The 22,509-nt window shown below is 38.7% G+C and overlaps 1 protein-coding gene and 1 pseudogene across 1 annotated transcript; both read right to left on the bottom strand.

Moving 5' to 3' along the window:
• Nucleotides 1-16,781: 16,781 nt before the first annotated feature.
• On the bottom strand, nucleotides 16,782-18,352 carry LOC132799354 (wall-associated receptor kinase-like 10). Its single transcript, XM_060816714.1, has 3 exons — nucleotides 17,452-18,352; nucleotides 17,212-17,343; nucleotides 16,782-17,097 (listed from the first exon to the last, which is right to left on the bottom strand). Exons 1-3 carry the CDS (start codon nucleotides 18,350-18,352, stop codon nucleotides 16,907-16,909), a joined length of 1,224 nt encoding a protein of 407 aa, XP_060672697.1. The 3' UTR covers nucleotides 16,782-16,906.
• Nucleotides 18,353-19,214: 862 nt separating this feature from the next.
• LOC125422072 (wall-associated receptor kinase-like 1) lies at nucleotides 19,215-22,272 on the bottom strand (annotated as a pseudogene).
• Between the last annotated feature and the right edge of the window lie 237 nt (nucleotides 22,273-22,509).

A 22,509-nucleotide genomic window follows, 5' to 3' on the forward strand; every position in this document is an offset into this window, starting at 1 on the left:
ATCGCGGGGTCAGAGTTCCCGAGGGAGTTATGCAGTAGGAGGTTCATCGGGATCAGTCCCACAGCCTGTTGGACCGAGCAAGGGTAGAGGACGGAGGCCCCAGCAGACAGGGCAGGGTCGAGTGTTTGCGATGACGCAGCAGGAGGCCCTAGCTACACCGGACGTCGTGGCAGGTACGTTGAATATATTCGGTAATGATGCATTAGTACTTATAGACCCGGGAGCAACACATTCATTCATCTCCAAGGAATTCGTCACTCGGGTCGGTATGACCCCTACTCCTTTAGAATGTCTAGTAGAGATAGCCACTCCTGCAGGAGAATCCTTGTGGCCTAGCCAGTTAATCAAGGAATGTTTCTTCTGCATCGAAGATCAAGTGATGGAGGCGGACTTGATCCTGTTGGATCTGTCCGGACTTGATGTAATTTTGGGCATGGATTGGTTGGCAAGGAACCATGCATCTGTAGACTGTTTCAGCAAGGAAGTTACATTCAGGAGGCCAGGGTTGCCAGAAGTAGTATTCCGTGGAGGAGTTGGAAGGCCCTTACCGAGGTTGATATCTACCCTTACCGCCAAGAAGCTACTGAATAAAGGTTGCCATGGGTATTTGGCTCATGTGATAGATACCCGAGTAAGTGGGGTCAGGTTGGAAGACATGCCCGTTGTGAGGGATTTCCCGGACGTGTTTCCTGAGGAGTTACCAGGATTGCCTCTGGAAAGGGAAGTTGACTTTCCCATTGAATTGATTCCAGGCACCGTGCCTATTTCTCTACCACCGTATCGGATGGCTCCAGCGGAGTTAAGGGAGCTAAAGGTCCAGTTGCAAGATTTGGTAGATAAGGGGTTTATTAGACCAAGTATATCGCCGTGGGGAGCCCCAGTTTTGTTTGTAAAGAAAAAGGATGGTAGTCTAAGGCTGTGTATAGACTACCGACAACTTAATAAGGTCACCATTCCTAATCGCTATCCGTTGCCAAGGATAGATGATCTATTCGACCAACTCCAAGGTGCCAAGGTGTTCTCCAAGATCGACTTGAGGTCGGGATACCATCAGTTAAGGATCCGAGAGTCGGACATTCCTAAGACTGCCTTTAGGACGAGGTACGGACATTATGAATTCCTAGTGATGTCGTTCGGACTCACCAATGCCCCAGCAGCTTTCATGGACTTGATGAATAGGGTGTTTCGTCCGTACTTGGATCATTTTGTCATTGTATTTATCGATGACATTCTAATCTATTCAAGGAGCCAAGAAGAGCACGTGAGGCATTTGAAGAGAGTGCTCCAAACTCTAAGACAGCATCAGCTATATGCTAAATTCGACAAGTGTGAATTCTGGTTGAATCAAGTGGGTTTTCTCGGACATATCGTGTCGGCAGAAGGTATCTATGTGGATCCTGATAAGGTAAAGGCAGTGTTGAGTTGGGAGCGCCCTACCACTGTGAGGGAGGTACGAAGTTTTCTTGGATTAGCGGGTTACTACCGTCGTTTTATTGAAGGGTTTTCAAGGATTGCCGGGCCGCTTCATAGATTGACCCGAAAGAATGTTGAATTTAGTTGGACGGACAGGTGTGAACAGAGTTTTCAGGAGTTGAAGCAAAAGTTGACATCCACACCTGTTTTAACTTTACCTGATGGGAATGAAGGTTTTGAGGTTTATTGTGATGCATCCCATCAAGGGTTGGGTTGCGTGCTAATGCAGAATCGAAGGGTGGTAGCGTATGCATCTCGGCAATTGAAGCAGCACGAACAGAATTACCCTACGCACGACTTAGAATTGGCGGCGGTAGTCTTTGCTCTAAAGAAGTGGAGGCACTACTTGTATGGGGCCACGTGCCGAATCTATACCGACCACAAGAGCCTCAAGTATATTTTCACTCAGAAGGAGTTAAATATGAGGCAAAGGCGATGGATGGAGTTGTTAAAGGATTACGACTGTGTGATTGACTATCACCCGGGTAAGGCGAATGTAGTGGCAGATGCTTTGAGTAGGAAGGCTACTGGATCCCTTGCTCACATCCAAGTCATCCAACTACCTCTCATGGTGGAGTTGAAGAAGATGGGGGTGTTAATGCATATGCATCCTTCAGGAGTTCTCATGGCTAGCTTCCAGGTACGACCGGTGTTGGTGGATCGTATAGTAGAGACCCAAATGGAAGATCCTAAGTTGAGGACAATTAAGGGCAAGGTACAAGAAGGTCTTGATCCGGAATTTTCCATAAGGAGGGATGGAGCCCTCGTGTATAAAGGACGACTTTGCGTTCCGGATATCCCAGGACTCAAGAAGGAGATTTTGGAGGAGGCGCATAGCTCGATGTATGCGATGCATCCTGGGAGTACCAAGATGTATCGGACGCTTGTTAAGTATTATTGGTGGATTGGTATGAAGAGAGAAGTGGCAGACTTTGTATCAAAGTGTTTGATTTGTCAACAAGTGAAAGCAGAAAGACAGAAGCCTTCGGGACTACTCCAACCTTTACCGATTCCCGTGTGGAAGTGGGAAGAACTCAACATGGACTTCGTATTCAAGCTTCCTTCCACACCTAGAAGGTACGACGGCATTTGGGTAATCATTGATCGTCTCACCAAGTCGGCACACTTCCTACCGGTACGAGAACGTTTTTCGCCCGAGAAGTTAGCCCAGTTGTTCGTGCAACGCATTGTAAGTCTTCATGGAGTACCGTTAGCCATCGTCTCCGATCGAGATCCGCGCTTTACTTCACGACTATGGCGGAAGTTGGCTGATGCACTAGGAGCAAGACTTAACTACAGCACCGCTTTTCACCCACAATCTGATGGACAAGCAGAGCGCACAATCCAGACATTAGAAGACATGCTAAGGTCTTGCATTATGCAATTTAGCGGTAGCTGGGATGAACAACTGCCACTGATAGAGTTTGTCTACAACAACAGTTATCAAGCGAGTACTGGAATGTCCCCGTATGAAGCTTTATATGGGAGGCAGTGTCGGACACCTTTGTGTTGGAGTGAGGTAGGAGAAGAGAGGCTCCTTGCAACAACTAATGCGGTCGGATCTGAGTATTTAAGGATGACCTTGGACAAGGTGAAGATCGTTAGGGATCGATTGAAGGTTGCCCAAGATAGACAGAAGAGTTACGCCGATGTGCGTAGAAAGGATTTGGAATTCGAGGTAGGAGATTGGGTATTCCTAAAACTATCTCCATGGAAAGGAGTAGTACGTTTTGGACGACGAGGTAAGTTGGGTCCTCGTTATATTGGGCCTTATGAGGTTACGGAGAGGATTGGCCCGGTGGCGTATAGGTTGGCGTTACCGGAAGAGCTAGCTCGAGTACACAACGTGTTTCATGTGTCGATGCTACGGAAGTATATTGCAGACCCTTCGCACGTACTCGAGAGTCCGGATATAGAGATAAGGGAAGATCTTTCGTATGTGGAGCAGCCAGTACAGATTTTGGATCGCGAGGAACGCACGCTACGCAACAAGACTATTCCTCTAGTTAAGGTCTTATGGCGGAACCACTTGGTCGAGGAAGCAACGTGGGAACCCGAAGCACAGATGCGTGAGCAGTACCCGTATCTGTTCCAGTGACGTGCGGAAATTTCGAGGACGAAATTTTTGTAAGGGGGGAAGGCTGTAACACCCCGTCCCGAATCGCACCGGAATCCGTGCACGTTGACCGAGGTTGACCGTTGACCGTTGACCGTTGACCGAAGGGGGTCAAAGTTGACTTTTTGACTCGGTGGGAATTTCGAGTTGACCAGGGTACCGTGGCGTAGTGCATGACGCCCTGAGTTCGTAGACTAGTAGCACGTCGAAAACGGAGCTACGGTTTGAAAGTTATGGGCAAAACAAGTTGAAGTGTAAACTGTCTAAAAGGTGCCGGGAGTTGACTTTTTCTTGTGATGTAATTATGAGTTGACTCTTGTATGGTTGTAAAGTACTCGTCGATACGAGTTCATAGACTAGCGGCACGCTTAAATCGGACATCCGGTTAAAAAGTTATGGACGTTTGAAGTTTACCGGATACCGTATTATTTTAATGTTTTTGGGTCGTGAACAGTGAAATGCCACGTGTCAGCTTCTGAGTGGTCCACGTGGCATGAACAGTGTCACACAGGGTTTTAATTTTGAAAAACTCTCGGGGAAGAGAGAGAAAGAGAGAGAAGAGAGAGAAAGAGAGAGAGGAGAGAGAAAGAGAGAAAGAGGACCCGCCGGCCGCCGGCCATTTTCACGTTTTTCCGGCCTAGTTACTGTACACGCGCCGGCCAGCCAGATTGCCCACCTCATTTCCGGCAAAACCTCCAAATTTCACGGCAAACGGCCGCCGGACGCGCCCGGATCGGACGTCCGAAGTTTGGCGGCGATTTTTCCCCTCCACCGCCGGCCACCGCGAATCGGCACTATTCCGGCCTATAAACAGTACACGCGCCTGACAGCCTTGATCCTCTCCTCAAGTCCGGCCTACCCACCAAAAATCACGACCATCGGACCACCGACGCGCCGGGATCGGAGCGTTTTCCGGCGAGGGGTCAAAAATCTTCAAACGGTGATTTCTCCGCCGTCCGACCTCCGTTTTGCTCACCGTCGATCCCGTTGGATTGCTCTCCTCACGATCTACAAATCTGCAAAATTTCACAGCAAACGGCCACCGTCGGAAATTACTGTTCCGGCGACGGTTGCCGGTGACGTGGCGGCCCGCCGGAAAGTACTGTTCCGGCGAGTACCCCGAAAATTCCGGCCAGCTCCAGTCCGCAGTGTTCGACCTCCTGAACCCAAATCCGACTTCCGTTTCCACCAATTCGCGACGGTTTGGGAGAATTGCGGAGCCGAAACCCGAAAAGCTTCCCGATAAAATTCCGACCCCGTCGGGTACGATCATCGGAAATTAAGACCGGATCTGTGATTAGCATCACTCGAGCTTCGATTCGGTATATAATTCGTAAATTTTAGTTATCGTTTGGTGTTCGCTCCCCGGGTACCCATTTGGGGATTACCCGAATAAAATATTAATATTTGTGGTTTTGGTACTGTGGATGTTTTAGGTGCACGTGCAAGTAGCGGAGTCGATCCTGCGGAGGATCTTGATTGAGATACGTGCACAAGGTGAGTGACCCACCTTCAAATTAATTTGGGGAATTCAATTGATGAATATATTATGTGTGAATTAAATATTTGGAATTTAATTTCTATGTGCCAAATATTTATTGGATTTATTGTAGAATTATTTATGAATTTATTGGATTTAAGAAAATGTGCATTTTATAAAAGTATGCCATGTGAAATTATTTTATGGATTTGAGGATTTTGAAATTGGTGTGGTTTTAATGGTAAATTGGGTACGATTTGATTTTCAAATATTTCAAGGAAAATATTTGGTTATGTTGGTGATTTCAATTTTTATGAAATATGCCCATAAAATATTATGGGATTTGATTATGATATTTCGAGAAATTATTTATGCTTGGAAAAAATGTGGATATTTGAATTGATGGATTTGGGAGTTGGTGGATTTGAAAATCATGGAATTTATGGTATTAATTATAAGGAAATTGTGGAGAATTTCCCGGTTCAAGCGGATGGATTATGCCCGCTATGTTTATGAAAAATGTGAAATTTGTTTTATAATTTAAATTGTGGATTTTATGATTTTTAGATGCACCGTGCACGTACTGGTGTTCTGATTATGTGATATGGTATATGTGATATGGATATTGTGCACACGGATATGATTAGCGCGCAGGTGGGTGTGAGTAGCGCGCGGTTGATATTATGAGGGTGTCCTGTGGATGCCATCGGAGAGGGCGGCCACCCCCCTTTGGCCGGGACACCAGGTTAGCAGCGGCGCAGTGGGACGCCACGCGACCGTATGCCGGTTTCTTTCTATAACCTCCTGTCTGGCGGTACCTTGAGACGCTGGGTACTGTTGGCGCCACTGGTATATAGTGGGTGCATCAACTGATTTTCAGAACTGTGTTTTAAAAATAAAATGTTTGGAAACTGAATTAGAATTAAAAATATAATTGTTACCGCTTCTGGTATTTAATTGATGTCTTGGTTTTCGGGAAATATGAATAAAGGGTTTTGTGAAAATGTTTTAAAAGGGGAACCTTTCCAACTGAGAGAATTGTAAGGGTTTTGAGAGACATTATTATTTCCAAATAATTATTATTTATATACCTATTACCGTGGTATGATAGTGTAGAGTAGTAGGGTCGCTCACTGAGATGATTAGCATCTCACACTCTTAAATTTCGTTCCTCTAGGTACCAGGTAGTCGGTGTTCACTCGGAGCGGACTCGATCTTCCTCGCTGTATTTGTTCGTGCAGTACCTTGTTCTTCTTTTACTGCAGTTGTACTATTTCTTTCACTTTTACTGTATTCTGTATTTTGTAGTACTTCATAAAGCTCTGTATACTGTATGGGACACTTATGTATTTGTATTGCACTGGATTACTGTATTTTTATTTTGGAGTGCTGAAATTTGTGGAACCAGTTCGTCGTACTGTGGGAGGAATAAGGGAACAATTATAGAAGTGTGTTTTCAGTGCAGGAAATTTTGTGGTAAGTTCATCCCTTAGGGGAGGTTCTGCCGGATCTTCCACAGAAGGGTCCGGTAGGGTTTCCCTGGGATCAGGGCTTGTCTAGGGTTCCGGTGGGGAACTTTGGACGGGTCCTGACAGAACTGTTTAGAAGATTCATATAACCCATGGATGGGGAGCAGTCTATAGAGTGTATCTTGGATAAGCCATTGGTTCATTTACTTGCGATAGGGAACTAGATAGATAAGTTTACAGAGTTTTCCTTTTGTTTTTATTTGAAAATTACCATTTTTTAACTGGTTAGTTCTCCACCCTGGTGTAGACTTGAATATGCTTCTGCATTGTCATTGATATTTCTGTAAGTATTTTACTTGTTAATATTATATACCTGATCTTTTCCTTGCATTTAAATTTTATTTTATGCAATTATTTCTGGTAGTTTTTGCTTGCTAATATACCGATGCTTTTATCTTTGAATGTTGTTACTGCTTTGCCAATTTTATTATGACTGTCCATAATGTTGTTAGTTTCATTGTCAGTGCATCTCATATGGTATTATGTGTATTGCATGGTATGCATGGATAATTCTTCTTTTCTGATCAATTAGTTTTCCTAGTAGCATTTACAAAGAAAATTATTATTCTAGAAAGCATGATATATTTAGTTTTTGTATCATCCATGCCTTCTGCTATAATTTTGTTGCTTGTTATATCTTACTTTTATCTCTAGCATATAATTTCATATATAATATATATCTGCGTGAGCTCTTGAATTGGACATGTCTTGATCTACTACCTAAGTTTAGGGTGCATCATTTTTGAACCTTGTCAAATTGTAACAGTGAATTTTTAATGCATTATGTAAGAGTTCTAAATTATTTTTAGTCTATAAGGGATTTTTAGTGGATATATAATCTTTGTAAATATAGAGTTATCAAGATTCACAACTTGAGAAGGGTAGCCTAATCTTTCTACCAATGTTCGATTTGGCGTTCCAAAAATTTTTCCTTTTTTTTTTTTTCTTCTTCTTCTTCTTCTTTCATACAATAATATGAAATTGAAATGGAAAATAAAATCGTTTGGGCAAAGAACATGAGGTCGTAACATGATGTAATACAACCTAATAACATTTTCTAACAATAAAAAGTACAATACCTATAGATAAGCTTACCTCTACCTTCCTCCACGCTGAACAGAGATAAATGTTTTCCAATTAATGTTAAAAGTTATAAACACCTCCTAAATGCTGTCGTCAAATAATTCATCACTGGTTTGATTCTCTAGGAGCAATAATAGAAATATTTCTTTACCTGAGTAGGCTTTCAGTGGTATTTTGATTATGGATCTACCCGGCTTGACATTGATGGTAAAAATGCCCCTTCCTGGAGTCGTCCAAAATTTGCTGTAGAATATACTGCAGCCCTCCAAATAAATAACTCCTTATCACATATAAAATAGAACTAAAAAATGGGGCTAAGGATTTAGTTATAGTCTAATATCCCTCCTACCTGTTTTGAAAATGTCTTTAAGACACAGGCATAAACGTTTTTTTTTTTTTTTTTATTTTTTCAAGTTTGTGGTGCAAATGGTAATCCTCATTTCCTAAAAAATGTTAGGCATCCTAAGCTTCCAATTTCTCAGATTATTCCACCGTGCAAATGTCATTTGTAAATAATTCACCTTTATTTTATTCATGTTATTGGGGATGATGATGGTCAGCTTGCAATCCTTAATTTATTTCTATAAATATAACAAGGGAACAGATTGTCAGGTCCAAAACAGCAAAATTAAAATATTGCAAATAATTTTTTTTATGCTATGCTAGTGAGTGAGTGTTATTATGGCTGCATAAAAAAGCAATAGAGAGAAATGGCAATGGGGATTGGTGTTATGGTTTAATATTCCTACTTCAGTATTCCTACTTCTTGATCCAAGAAACAAAATAAAACCTTTTATATTGCCCTTTGAAATATATAAAAAGTGAGGAAATCTGGAAATTTTATGCAATGATTTTGTATATTTTTGTAGTTATTTAGTGCTTAGTAGTTCTTATGGTTTTTTTCTGTTGGTGGAAAATTTCCAAATTTCTCATATGCTCTTGTTCATTTGAATAGAAATCAAAGAAAGAATATACAAGGAGACATTTATCTATTTGAACCTCCAGGCTCCATCTTATCATTAGCTAGGTAAGCAGTATTCTGTGCCCTTTCATATGCACATCTTACACATATAATATGCTAAGTTTGATTGCTGCATGGTTACTAATATTGATTTTCTATTTCTTTCAGCATTGGAGAAGCAAGTGATGGACTGAGCATAAAATTGAAGCACAAAATTTGCAATCGTAGAGTTACAAGTGCAAGTTGATAAAATTACACATACACTCATAGAGATAGAAAAAGAGAGAGAGATATATATAAATAGATAGAGAAGCATTGGTGGTGGTTTGTCCCCCATTAACCTAAGTTGCTTCTCTATACAACATAGAAAATATTTTGCAAACTAATTTTGCTTTAATGTAACGAACTTATCTGAAAACCTTTAGTTGTGCTGTATTGAATGAGTTTTACAATTATTGATAATTTCCATGATGGATTATTTTAGAGATGATAAGTCATCCTTTATAAATTGCTCAATTTTGAACCTTTGTCATTATGCGCTATGCTTATAATATTGTGTTATTTGGTGTGACAGAAATGTTTATGTTGCATGGTTAGAATGTGAAATGTGAAATTAAAACTATTGTGAAGTTGTGTTTTTGTTTGAATTTAATGGAAGGTTTGAATGTGAAACCATAATATATCTATAGGTTATCCTTAGGAAGCAATGTATAATGTACACTACTAATGTATAATGTATTATGCGCTGGTTCGAAAAGATTCTTTAGCCATTTTCATTATATTGTTGCACAAATCCCGTTAGGTGTATGTTATTTAGGTTCTGGAAAATTTTCCACCCAGAGGAAAATATTTCCTCTTTTTTTCCTCCTGGAGGAAATTTTTTTACTCCTGGCGGAAAACATTTTCCTCCAGGCGAAAATTGTTTTCCTCCAGGTGGAAAACCTTTTCCTCCAGGGTTTCCTCGTGTCGGAAAAAATGTTTCCTCCATCTGTTATGCTTTGTTGTATTTGATTTGCAGATAAATGGATTCAGATTACCAGCGAAGGTTTTGGGACTCGGAGATATCGAGGGCAAAGGTTAATTGTAGATCGAACTTCTGGAAAGCCGTGTCGGATATTAAGTTCAAGCTTACTCCAGCACAAATAAAGAAGTTTGAGGATAGCTGTTTTGGCCACTTTTTGAAGGCCAACGAGATACAATTTAGTGGCCACATCGTCAACAGCATGCTGTATAGGCAGTGCGTTTGCGATAACAAGGATTCTATGGTATTCAATTTTGGAGGGCGTGGTGCTAGATTTACACAGAGAGACTTCACCATAATTACAGGTCTACGGTTTGGTTACGAACCCAATAGGCGAGTTAACATCTCTACTCGTATTAGTGACACGTATTTTGGCGGAAAGCGAAAGGTCACTAACTCGAAGATAACCGAAGCTTTCATGACTGCACAGTGTCAAGACGATGATGAAGCCGACGATGATAGATTGAAGTTGGCTTTATTATATTTCCTAGAGACGGTTCTTCTAGGCAAAGAAAGCATGGCCACTGCACCTCATAATCACTTGGAGATGGTGGACGATTTAGAGTGCTTCAATAACTATCCATGGGGTACTTTATCATATACTACCACCATTAGATAGTTGAAGAGTGCTTTTGAGCATAGAGAGTCCATGGCTTTAAACAAGTCAAAGAGTTATAGTCTTTGTGGGTTTCCTTTGGTTTTCATGGTAAGTTTGTTACACTATTATTTAAAGTTTGTTACACTTGTATTTATGGTGTGTATTTCTTTACTTATTCATTATTAATTAATTGTTTGACAGATTTGGGGTTTTGAGACAATTCCTTCGTTGGGTCAAGCATTCGGAAAGAAGTTGCCGGACATGGCATTCCCTCGAATTCTTAATTGGCATATTTCACAAGTGCCAATATTTGAGAAGGCCACTGAACTCTTCGATCATCGTGATGTAAGTATATGAGTTCTTCCACTTATATGTACAAATATATATATATATATATACATTCCAACATAATAGTATTATTTATACACTTTTGCAGTATTTGTACGAATATTAGTATTACTTACTAATCACTTGATGATAATCCCTTTTGTCTTTTGCAGTATCCCGTTCATGGCTTAATGAATGTGACTGAATTTGAGCATGCATATATCGGCAACTTGGCATGGGATGTACGTCATGACAGTACTCCATACAATGTTGCACCTGTTGTTCGAGACAAGCCACCACAGGCAAGTCATGATAAAAAAGATGAAGGTCTTCCACTTACAAGAAGTGGAATAAGTAAGAAACGGAAAGAGGCATCTGTGGAAATTATGGGAAAAGGAGGGAGGCGGCGAATGGGACATAAGTTGATAGACCAGCCTTCTTCATCGACTGCAGGAGTTGCTGCTCATGTTCATGTTGAACCATCGACTCCATCCCAACCTCCAACGACTCCATCCCATGATGAGGTTTGAATAAATTGTATGAATGTTTATCTTTTTTATTATTGCAAGTATTAATAATTATTATTTCTTTTAGGTACCTTTGAGAGAGAGAGATTAACAATCCTTGAAGGCGAAGTGGCTAGTGTACGGCAAGACGTTAAGGATTTAAGAATCGCCATGCTTAGAGAGTTTGCAAGTTTGGACACCAAGCTTGATAGATTAATGAAGCACCAAGGAGTGGGAGTTAGTGCTTACGGGTTGGGAGATGGGATGGACGTGGACATTGAAGGGGATGAAAATAAAGAAGAGTTTGGTCCCGATGCGACCCCCGTTGATAGACAGTCACATCCATATGTTGTAAACGATGCAGGACCAAGTGTTACGATTATCGAGAAAGTGTCTCCATCAAAGTTTCCTGCCGGGAGACCTGCAAGAAAGGTAGCAGCTGCTAAGCAAAGTATAGATATTGGGAGGAGGGATAGGAAGGCGGCAGCAACTATTACAACTCCTTATAGTGTTGGAGGCTTGCGAAAAAAAACTACAGTGCACTTTACCCGGTGCATCTTCTACTTTGAAGTTCAACCCATACAAACCAGTACCCACGCGACTTGTAAATAAAATTGACCAATTTATGAAGTCTGGTTGGGCAGCAAAGGTTGATATGGACATTTTGACTGCGGGTAAAGACTTTTTCCAGTTGCTTATAACCAATGAGAAGTGGCTGAATCACGATGTAAGTATTTTTCGATCAAGATTTTTATTTTATAATTTGATAAATTCCATAGATAGTTGTTCAACTGCATGGATGTAATTTAAAATTAACTCGTCTTTCAATGCAGCATATGGAAGTCCTGCCTTACTTATTTCATGTACGTGCCAATCGATTTCCTGATATTTTTTATCCTAGTTTTGAGGTGATAGATGGAGGATTTTGGGTAAGTAACGGCCAGGTGTCCTATATGTGGCTATTGTGATTTTGGATAACTAATAAATTATTTTGTTGTAGGTATACATTGAGCAATGTTATAGAAAGTTCCTCGCCAATCCATCTAAGTTCCAATTCTCATACGCAATGCAAGAATATGTGCTCGGGATTCGACTGAAGGAGTCCAAGCCATGGAAATACGTAAATCATGTAAAATATACATGTCCAAATTGTGTAATGTTAACTATTCATTTATTCATGTGCCTTCCTTTATTTGTTGTGCTAACTGAAATCCTGTAATGTATTGACAGTTTTTGATTCCACTAAACAAGCGCAACAAACATTGGGTGGTAGGACATATGGACTTGAAAGAGCGTCGTATGACTGTATATGACTCAGATAAGGCTGGTAACCGAAACAAGGGACAAATTTATTTCCAGAAATTATGCATAATGTTACCATATTTACTGCTGTCTACATCCTTTTATAAGCAGCGACCAGATCTTGTAGACTCCGTTGATGAGTTTACATGTGAATTGGCACAAAATACCCCTCAGCAAAGTAACGGGCAAAACCCCTTAATTCTTACATATTTGTTGAATAAATATTAACTATTGAATATGGTTCTAATAATACTAATATATGTTATAATAATTGTTTGTTTTTGTAGTGGTGACTGTGGCATGTTTACACTCAAGACCATCGAATTTTTACATGCTAGATTACTAATGACATTCACACAAGATGACATGGAGTTCTTTAGGAAGAAGTATGCATATGAGGCTTACAACAAAGAACTAAGCATATGAGCTGTATGGTGATGCATTTTTCTTTCCTTTTGTCATGTTTATAGATGCATATTATTTATTATATTTGACTTTTAACTGTAAATATAATGGTGGCTTATAATGTTCATTTAACAAAGATAACAATGTCGTATTGATGTAAGGATAAGTAATTGACCTTATAGGAAATGTGCCATGTTTATTTATTAGAATTCCGTTATGCATAAACGCCTTAAGAGCTTAATTGCAAATTTTAAAAGATTTTCCGCTTGTCGGAAAATATTTCCTATAGGCGGAAAAATTTTCCTCCTGGAGGAAAAATTTTCCTCCAGTCGGAAATCCCATATGAAGAAAAATTGAAGCCTCTGGATAAATTTCCGCCAGGTGGAAAATTTTTCCTCCAAGCGGAAATAGTTTTCCTCCTGTTGGAAAAAATTCCCTCCAAGCGGAAATCGTTGAATAATTTTTACTCCTATTAGAAACTAATTTCCTCCACTTGGAAAATCAATTTCTAATAGATTATATAAGTTAATAGTAGGGTAAAAAAAATTGGGAGTAGAGACAAATATTATATAAGATGAAGATGGAATTAACAAAAAATGTAGTGACATTTAAAATCAATAACCATTTTAAATAAAAAGAAAAATGATATATGTTTGTTTTTCTTTTCAAAATCATTTGGATATTTCATAAAATGCTATGTAAACTAAAGATTGAAAATCAATTCCAGAAAGCCTCTTTTCATTTGGGATTAAATTCAAAAAAAAAAAAGATTGCTAATAAATCTTCCACCGTGAGTAGAAAATATTATATCCAATATATGAAATAATTATCAAAACATATTAAACTATAACACTAAATTAAAACTTTCTAATTCGAAGCATAAGACAATGGATTCATACATCTCTACCTATAATGTCCAACACCACCGTATCGGCTACATCTACGTCCAATAACATCTTCACCTTTGGATGGTATGCGTTGCATCCTCGGTCTACCGGCTCGCCTACGTGTCCATCTTGGTGGAAGAACAATGCGACTTGCCATGTCATCCGGGACATGCCACTGTTTTTCATCTAACAAAGGATAAATGGACTTAGCATAAGCTGCATGATATGCATCCGTGGTGTAGTAATGAGAACACATGCCATAAGGAGCAATTTTTCGGTCTCTGCAAGCGGCAATACAATGATCACAAGGATATTGATCAAGATCGAAGACTTTGCATGAGCATGTTTTTGATTGGAGATTAACTGTACCCCTCAAACTCCCACCTTCCACAAGAAATTCATGCATATTAATGGCTTTCACACATAGTCCGATGGACTCCAAATTTCGTAGTTTGAGTTGCTCTTCCATATGGTCAGTCACAGGCTTTGTCAATTTTGCACCTGCAGTACGTCGCTCATAAAACCACTTTTGTAGTAAATCCCATATGTGCTCTATTAATTCTACTCTTGGCATCTCTCTAGCATCTAGCAGAATGCCATTCAAGCTTTCTGCAATATTGGTGGTCATGATAGTGTACCTTCTACATGGACAAAGAGAACGTTCCCACCTTGTAAGGTCACATGATCGAATGTACTGGGCAGCCCTACAGTTTTTTGCCTCAATTTGCCCCATATAAAACTCAAAATCTTCAACCAAATATGCACTAGCTGCGAGCATGAAACATTGTATTATTGATTCATCTTTCACATGTCCATTTGCTTTAATATTTCTGCTTATATGGTACGTGCACAACGGTATGCATTGGGAAAAACTTTGCGTAATGCCCTTTCAATAGCGGGGTGTCTATCACTCACAAACACCAAATCCGGAAAATCTCTGATGGCATCCTTGAGGTTTTGGAAAAACCATGTATATGCTTGCTCGTTCTCTCCATCTCCAATGCCGAAAGCCAAAGGATATATTTACTTATTGCCATCCATGCCCGATGCAATATACATGTACCCTTTGTATTTCCCTTTCAATGTAGTTGCATCAACAGCCAACACGGGTCTTATGTGGGATTTAAATCCCCTAATGCTTGCTCCAATCGCCATAAAGAAATATACAAAATTGTTATTATCGTCTGTTTTGATACGTGTAACAGTCCCAAGGTTCTTCGACACTAACTCATAACAGTAGGCAGGTAACTTAGCAAAATTCTCCTCTGGAGATCCCCTAACACTGTTAAGTGCATACTCTTTACCTCTCCATGCTTTGTTGTAGTTTATATTCACCCCATATTTCTGCAAAAAATCATGTTGAATTTCTTTGGGTTTGTAAACACGTGCAATACCTTCATATTTAGATTTGATACATTGCCCGATAACCCGGCTACTGGCCTGCTTATGTTCTCGATGCACGATATCTAACGAGCAACTGTGTACATTATCAAAAATTCTCACAACAAATATTTCTCCATTTTTAAATGTGGTTGCACGTAGTCGCCATTTACAAGTATTTTCCAAGCATACAACCTCATACCGTTGTGTAGTTGACCGTGTCACCTTGAACTCCTTATTTTCTCGCATGCAATAGATACTCAGTTTATTCTGTAGGTCACGTTTGTTGCGAAATAATTGTCCAACTACTATGCTCTCACAGCTAGTGAACTTTGACGAAAATATGGCCATAGAACCACTTCTGTTGATCGATGATATGTGGTCACTTGTAGCACGATGAACCCTAACATCATCAACTCCTTCATTGTTCATTTCAGGATGCATATCATTATCATTGTCCGGCAACTCATGATCAAAATCTACATCATTATGATCAACATCATCCCCTACTGCATTGTAATTCTCATCATGATCAATATGATGCAACTGCTCATACTCCTCATCGTTAGGAAACCGCTCATAAATTGGCAGAAATTTTGCGAAAAACTTTTCTCCCATTTTCAAACCATATGCCACCTAAGTATCTTTAAAATCACATATAACAGCTCATAAATTAATTTCTTGCATACCCATATTAAATAAAAAGCTTAAAAAACCCTAAACTAATAAAAAATACAAGAAAAAAGAGAAAGAGAAAAAACAAAAAAAACACATATTTCCTTACTTTCATCTAATAAGAAAATAAATAAAATTTTTACTTGAGTTTAGTTTGAGATATGAGAAAATACAAACAAATGAGAGTGAGAGGTGATGAGATGCAAAGAGTGACCTTAGAGAAACCCCACGAACGGCTATGTAGAAACCCCACGAACGGTTGTGTAGAGGAAGAAAGGAAAGGGTAAAAAAAAAAACCTTTTGCGTAATTTTCAATTTTATCAAGGGTGTTTTTGTCCCAAGGTGGCTAGTTTTTTTTAAAAAAAAAAAATTGCTATTTTTCTAAAATGGAGTTGTAAGGTGGCTATTTATCGAAAAAACCCTCTGTCATTTGTATAGGCCCAAGTGAGTTTCCAACTCATAATCAAGTAGTCTACTTGGGATATATGGTATGCATGCTCTTTGAGTTTCTCAAAGATGTGTGCCAATGCTTTTTTGCTCATCCGAGAGATATCTCCATATCTCCACTGCAGCCTAATTTGGCACACCCCATACCCACAAATGCTTTTTTGTGCATTTGGGCATATCTCCACCGCAGCATCTCCTCAAGTTTTTTCGTCCATATTGCCATGGAGGTTGCTCTAATACCACGGTCAGGAGAGTGTAACCAGTTCACTTTCTAAGTAAGCCCACCTCCCCCTTATTGCCATGAAGGTTACTCTAATACCACTTTTAGGAGGGTGTAACCACGACTCACTTTTTGAGTAAGCCCCCCTCCCCAAATCCAAGTGAGGCTTCAACCTAAAGCCAATCGATCATGGGTAGAGTAGCCTAACTAGGTTATATGGTGCATGCTCTTTGAGTTTCAAACTGATATGGGACTTTGGTTTGCATTATCCCAACAGTATATATTCAGTGTTAGCCAAAGTAGCACTCTGCCTCACAATCATATATTTGAACATTTTTGGCTCCATATCTATCTATTACTCTAATATTAAATGTATTTTTGGCAAAAGATTCTCTCATTAATTTACAATACTTATACTCAATAGTATTCATTACACATGATATTTCTATTGTAAATCACCTAAACATCACCACTAGATATGTATAAAAATTGCTGATCATTGTAATTGTGGCTGGGATGCTACTAGTGGTATTAGAACATTAGAAGCTTCGTTTGAGTTTTCAGTCCCCTTTAACTCAATTTCTCTATTCCCATCCAAACGAGCTACTCTTCCACCCTCCTTCATTCTCTTATATAACCACCACGCGCCAGCAAGTACAAACAACAATCCAATGATGCTGCCAATACCTGCACAACAACACCACCCCAAAAGAAATAAAATTCAAACTACAATATTACAACTTCCAAAAATTGAAACGTTTGTTCATAAACAGAACTGATTCATGCATGCGGGATCAATACCAATACGGATGAGATTAAGCACAGAGTGTTCATTACGAGATGGATAGTAGCATCCGTAACCCCCAAAATCGTTTTGACAAACTCCACCGTACTGTGTACAGCTATTGCTATCATCCTTGCATTCATCAATATCTGCCAGCAAAACAAACAAATTATTTTCAGACGCCTCAGAAATTTAAAATTTTCAAGAATATTGAGAGTTTAAATGTGCAAATGGTGTAGAGTTTTACTTTAACATACCTTTACATCCTTCAATAAGATAAGGGTTTCCTTCAAATCCCCATCCACAGCTACATTCAACCCTGGACTGATTGAATATTACTGAAGAAGAAGTGGCAATATCATTATAATATGTATAGCAAGTCGAATTTCTGTAGCATCCATACTCGAAGTTTACACTATCCCAATAGCATTTGGGATTTGACCAAGTTGATTTATTAGTCTCAAAAGAAGTTCCAAATACATCAAACGCTGAATAATATAATTCCCATTCAAGCAACACAGGCACATCAACCATCTCTTTAAAGGAATAAATATCGGTAAAATTGGACATAAACCAATCTTGATCCACAAGGAAAGCATACTTGCAAACCTTCTCTTTTTCGCCGTCAACGGCATGAAAAGTGGTCTTGAAGGAATTTAGATTCAAGGGGATGTTTTTCTGGCAGCAATTTATCCCACTACAGCTGTGGTTTCCAGTCTCACCGCAAGTGGACATGTAGCCGGCAATATTCGTCGACAATTTAGATGAAATCAACAACCCGAATGCTCCACAACCTACAGCGGTGAATCTGTTCTTCTGTGAGAACACAAAAGGGCTACCTTCCAAGCTGGGGCTCTGGCGGGTTTCTCTGTTGCAGTTCCAAAAGGTAATGGGGTTTCTAACTAGAATCGTGCCAGCTTCGACGGAAATCTCCATCACTTCCTGCTTGATGTGTCTCAAAAGTGGTATGGTGTTGTCTTTGATGCAAAGTACTTCAAACCATTCATTGAGGAAACAGCCGGATCCGATTCCGAAAGGGTATGGGATGCTCACGTTTCCACATTGCTTTTGACAGCCTGACTTGGCTGTGAGTGCTCCTGTTGCTACAATGATGAAAAAACAGAATAGAAGAACATGGGTTATCAATTTGCCAACCATGGTCCTCTGTTTTCTTGATCCTCTTGTCTGCATTGACTCCGTTATCTATGATAATCACCAGAATAAAATAGACTTTTGTTATCTACGATAATAACTATAAAAAAAAATAAAAAACAATTATATGTACATATTTGTTTGAATGTGTTTGCTTGTTTGTTTGTTTTTTTATTTTTATTTTTATTTTATTTTTTATTATATTGGATCTTGATTAAGGAAAGTGGAAGGTGGATTGTTAGTCAGAATACAGAATGTTCTATCAGCTGCTCTGTTTGACTGTTTAATTTTTTGCATTACCGAGTCAGCGTGACTAGACAGGGAAAAGAAAATGAGACTAAAAAAAAGAAAGAAAGGATAAAAAGTCTAAGCTGTTGCTCACTATCATTAATTGATTATTTGAATATTATGACTCAATTGGTAGATTAGACTACATCATAACGAATATTAGTACAGTTTCGAATATTCTATTACGCCAATTATCGGATTCTTCCACATGAGACAAACAAAAGGGTAATTTCTATGAAATGTCGAGGTGTCGAAAACCACAAAAAGAAAGCTTTCGCAATTAATGCTTAGGTTTGGTAGAAAAATCAATTCAAACCGAGTTTCAACTTTTAATTAATGGTCATTGTGTTATATATATATATATATATATAAATAATTAGATATTGGATAAAAATGGAAAGAGCAAAAAACAAAAGAAATTCGTCTATAGGTCACTTTAGTAATTAAATTAAGAAGGATTTGGTCATGGAACGAGTCTGCTAGCATTCGACACTCCTTACATGGTAACTTTTCTATGTGATGATGTTGAAGAAATTCATCAAAGCAAATGTGCACTTTTCAATCTGCTAATATGCTCCATATATTACTATCTTTACTGATGATTACCAAAAAAATGGAAAAGGAAATTACTTATAAGTAACCATATGTTTCTCATTTAGAGGTGCTTCCATATCTGATGAGGAAGCAATACCACCATAGGAAACTGACCATGTCGATATAGAAACATCATCCCAAGGTGCTGTCATTTCATTTCGGTCATATTCGACCACTTCAACATTTTGCACGACATAATCAGAAGCTTTAACTAATTTTTGAACTCTCTCCAGCTCCATTGCCACTTCTTTCATCGAAGGCCTTTTCCTTCCACTCAAATCCAAGCATCTTTTCGCAAGTTTAGCAACTGCCATTATTGCTTCTTTTTCGCCAGTTGCTTCCTTCAAAATTGGAGCATCGACATGTCAAACAAACAATTCTCTTCCATGGAAAGAATGAAAGAAGCTGCTAGACTTCCTCCTTCCTCTGCCTGCATAAAAACTGGTTTCCATCCTGTCAATAGCTCAGCAAGAACCACCCCAAAGCTATATACGTCACTCTTATCGGTAAACTGGCTTGACTGGAAGTATTCAGGGTCCAAGTATCCAAATGTGCCATATACTATGGTGGTGAGGTGTGTTTGCTCAATGGTAACAGATCTTGAAGTTCCAAAATCTGCTATTTTTGCCCTGTACTTTTCGTCGAGCAGAATGTTTGAAGACTTTATGTCACGGTGATAAATGGGAAAGGAAGCGGCAGAATGCAAGTAGGAAAGAGTTTCTGCAATTTCCTTTGCAATTCGTAAGCGCGTTTCCCATGTTAGTTGAAAGTCCTCATTTTGATCATGTATATACCGGAACAATGTTCCGTTTGGTATAAACTCATAAACTAGCAGAGGAACTTCAGTCTCTAAACAACATCCTAATAGTTTAACAACATTCCTGTGATTAATTTGTGAGAGAATGACAATTTCATTAATGAACTCTGTAACTTTGACTGTATCAACTTTTTTAGACTTCTTGATAGCAACAATTTTTCCATCTGCCAACATTCCTTTGTAAACAGTACCTTGACCTCCCTTGCCAAGAACTCTGTTCATGTTGAACTGGTCAGTTGCCTTCTCTAACTCATCTGATTTAAACAACTTGGTTTTCTCAATATTGGCTTTCCCTGAAGATAATTGTTGTAGTAACAACAATCCACCATTTTGTTTGAAAAACTTTTCTCTGCGTCTTTTTTTAATACATTTGGTTAGCAACCATGCTGAAGCTGATAGAAATAACAATCCAAGGACGCCGCTGCCAACACCTGCATTCATCGATCAGAAAGGAAAAATAACTTCAATCGTCAATTGCATGAGTTTGACCACATAAAAGACAATTTGTGCCATATGTGTTGGATTACAACCCTTATGAATTCAGCAAAAAATGTCCATGTTTTGTGGTACATTGGGAAATGACAAGGTAATAGAGGAAATTGTTAATTTGCTCAATATATAATACTTTATTCTCAAATCCAGACACAATTCATAGCCTCATATATATATATATATATACTTGATGAATTAATTAATAATTCATTAATTAGAGCATACCGATTAAAATCGCTTTCAGTGGAGACTTTTTGCGTTCGGGAAGGCTGCAGCCAACGCCTCCAGGATAGTCAGTACAAATATAGCCTTCGCCACAATAATTAGGATCTTTCTTGCAAACATTAATATCTGAAATGCATTAACAAATTAACATATGTGAAAAACTAGAAAACTTCCCCAAAAAAAAAAAAAAAAAGGCATTGTGAAACAAAAAAAATAATAATAAGGATTTGTTGTTTTGTCACATTACTTTGCAAAACAAATTGCCTCAACATCTTCTAAAACTATTACCAAAGCTTAAAATAGAGAGTTTATCATTACGCATGATATTGATAATCACAAAAACAATTTACAGTTCACATAATAATAATTAAAGAATTTTATTTTATATATATATATATATATATATATTAAATGTTTGAAAAAATAATGCCTTTGCACTGAAATAATAAATTCAGCTTAACCTAAAGTATAGTCGTTTGATTGTGTCGTACAATTAAAATTGAAACTCATAAAAAAAAGGATACATTTTTCATGTATGTAAATTTTCCAAATCGAAATCTTTGTTTAGGCAAGTGAAAGAGTTTTTTTTTAATATTTTACCTTTACATCCTCCAAGAAGATACGGGTTTCCTTTGAAGCTCCATTGCCCGCATGAGCACTGAAGCCTTGGCTGATTTACATTTACAATATAAACATTGCAAGACGAATTTCTATAACAACCATATTCGGATGTTGCAATGTCTGTATAGCAATTGTATTCTAAAAAACCAGAGCTATTGGTCTCCACAAAAGTTCCAAATATATCATAGGTTGAATAATGATACAGCTCCCAATTAAGCTCCACAGGAACATCAACCATCTCATGGATTGCAGAAATATTCGTCGAACCGGACTCCAACCACCGTTGGTCTGCCATGAATGCAAACTTACATTGATTTCTGCTACCCTCTGCGGGAAGGTCGAGAAAACTGGTGTTGAATGATTTGAGATTTGATGGTATGGTTGTCTGGCAGCAATTTATACCATTGCAGCTATTACCATAAGCTGTGTCATTACAAATGGAGGAGCATCCACCAATGGATGCTTCGCCGGAATTCATCAAAGCAATGGCTCCGCAACCAACGGCTGCGAACTTGTTGTTTTTAGAGTACTTAAAAGGGCTTCCTTCTAAGTTGGTGCTTTCGCGCATTTGCTTACCACTGCAATTCCAGAAGGTGATTGGGTTGCTCACCTGAAAAGTGCCTTCGACAGAGATTTCAATCACTTCTAGCTTTGTTCTGTTCAAGATGGGTTTCGGAACGGTGTTCGATGAGTTGTTGTTTTGGCAAATGATTTCGAACCTTTCGTCCAGGAAACAGCCCGGTTTGATCCCAAAAGGGAATGGGATGCTAACATTTCCACAGTGTGAAGGACAGCCATTCCTGGCTGTTGGTATTTCTGATGCTACTTGATTCATCATGAGCCATGAAAACAACAGAAGAAGATAAAATGTAAATTGTTTTCCCATCATTTTTTCTTTTTCTTTATTTGTTTTCTTTGTTTTTGTTTGTTGTCCTCATTCTAGTTCTTAATCAGTATATATCTAATTCGGTCTAAAATGAAAAAGAAAAGTATTGAAATTTCTCTGCAACTTTGTGCTTAGACTATGTCGTATATTATGTGATCGATCATTTTTCTTCATTTTTTTATTTTTTTAATTCTCTGACCGATAATTCTTCGTTTAGACTTCACGATTCTATTTTTTCCG

The sequence above is a fragment of the Ziziphus jujuba genome, chromosome 4 (assembly GCF_031755915.1).
Source record: "Ziziphus jujuba cultivar Dongzao chromosome 4, ASM3175591v1".
Lineage (NCBI taxonomy): Eukaryota > Viridiplantae > Streptophyta > Magnoliopsida > Rosales > Rhamnaceae > Ziziphus > Ziziphus jujuba.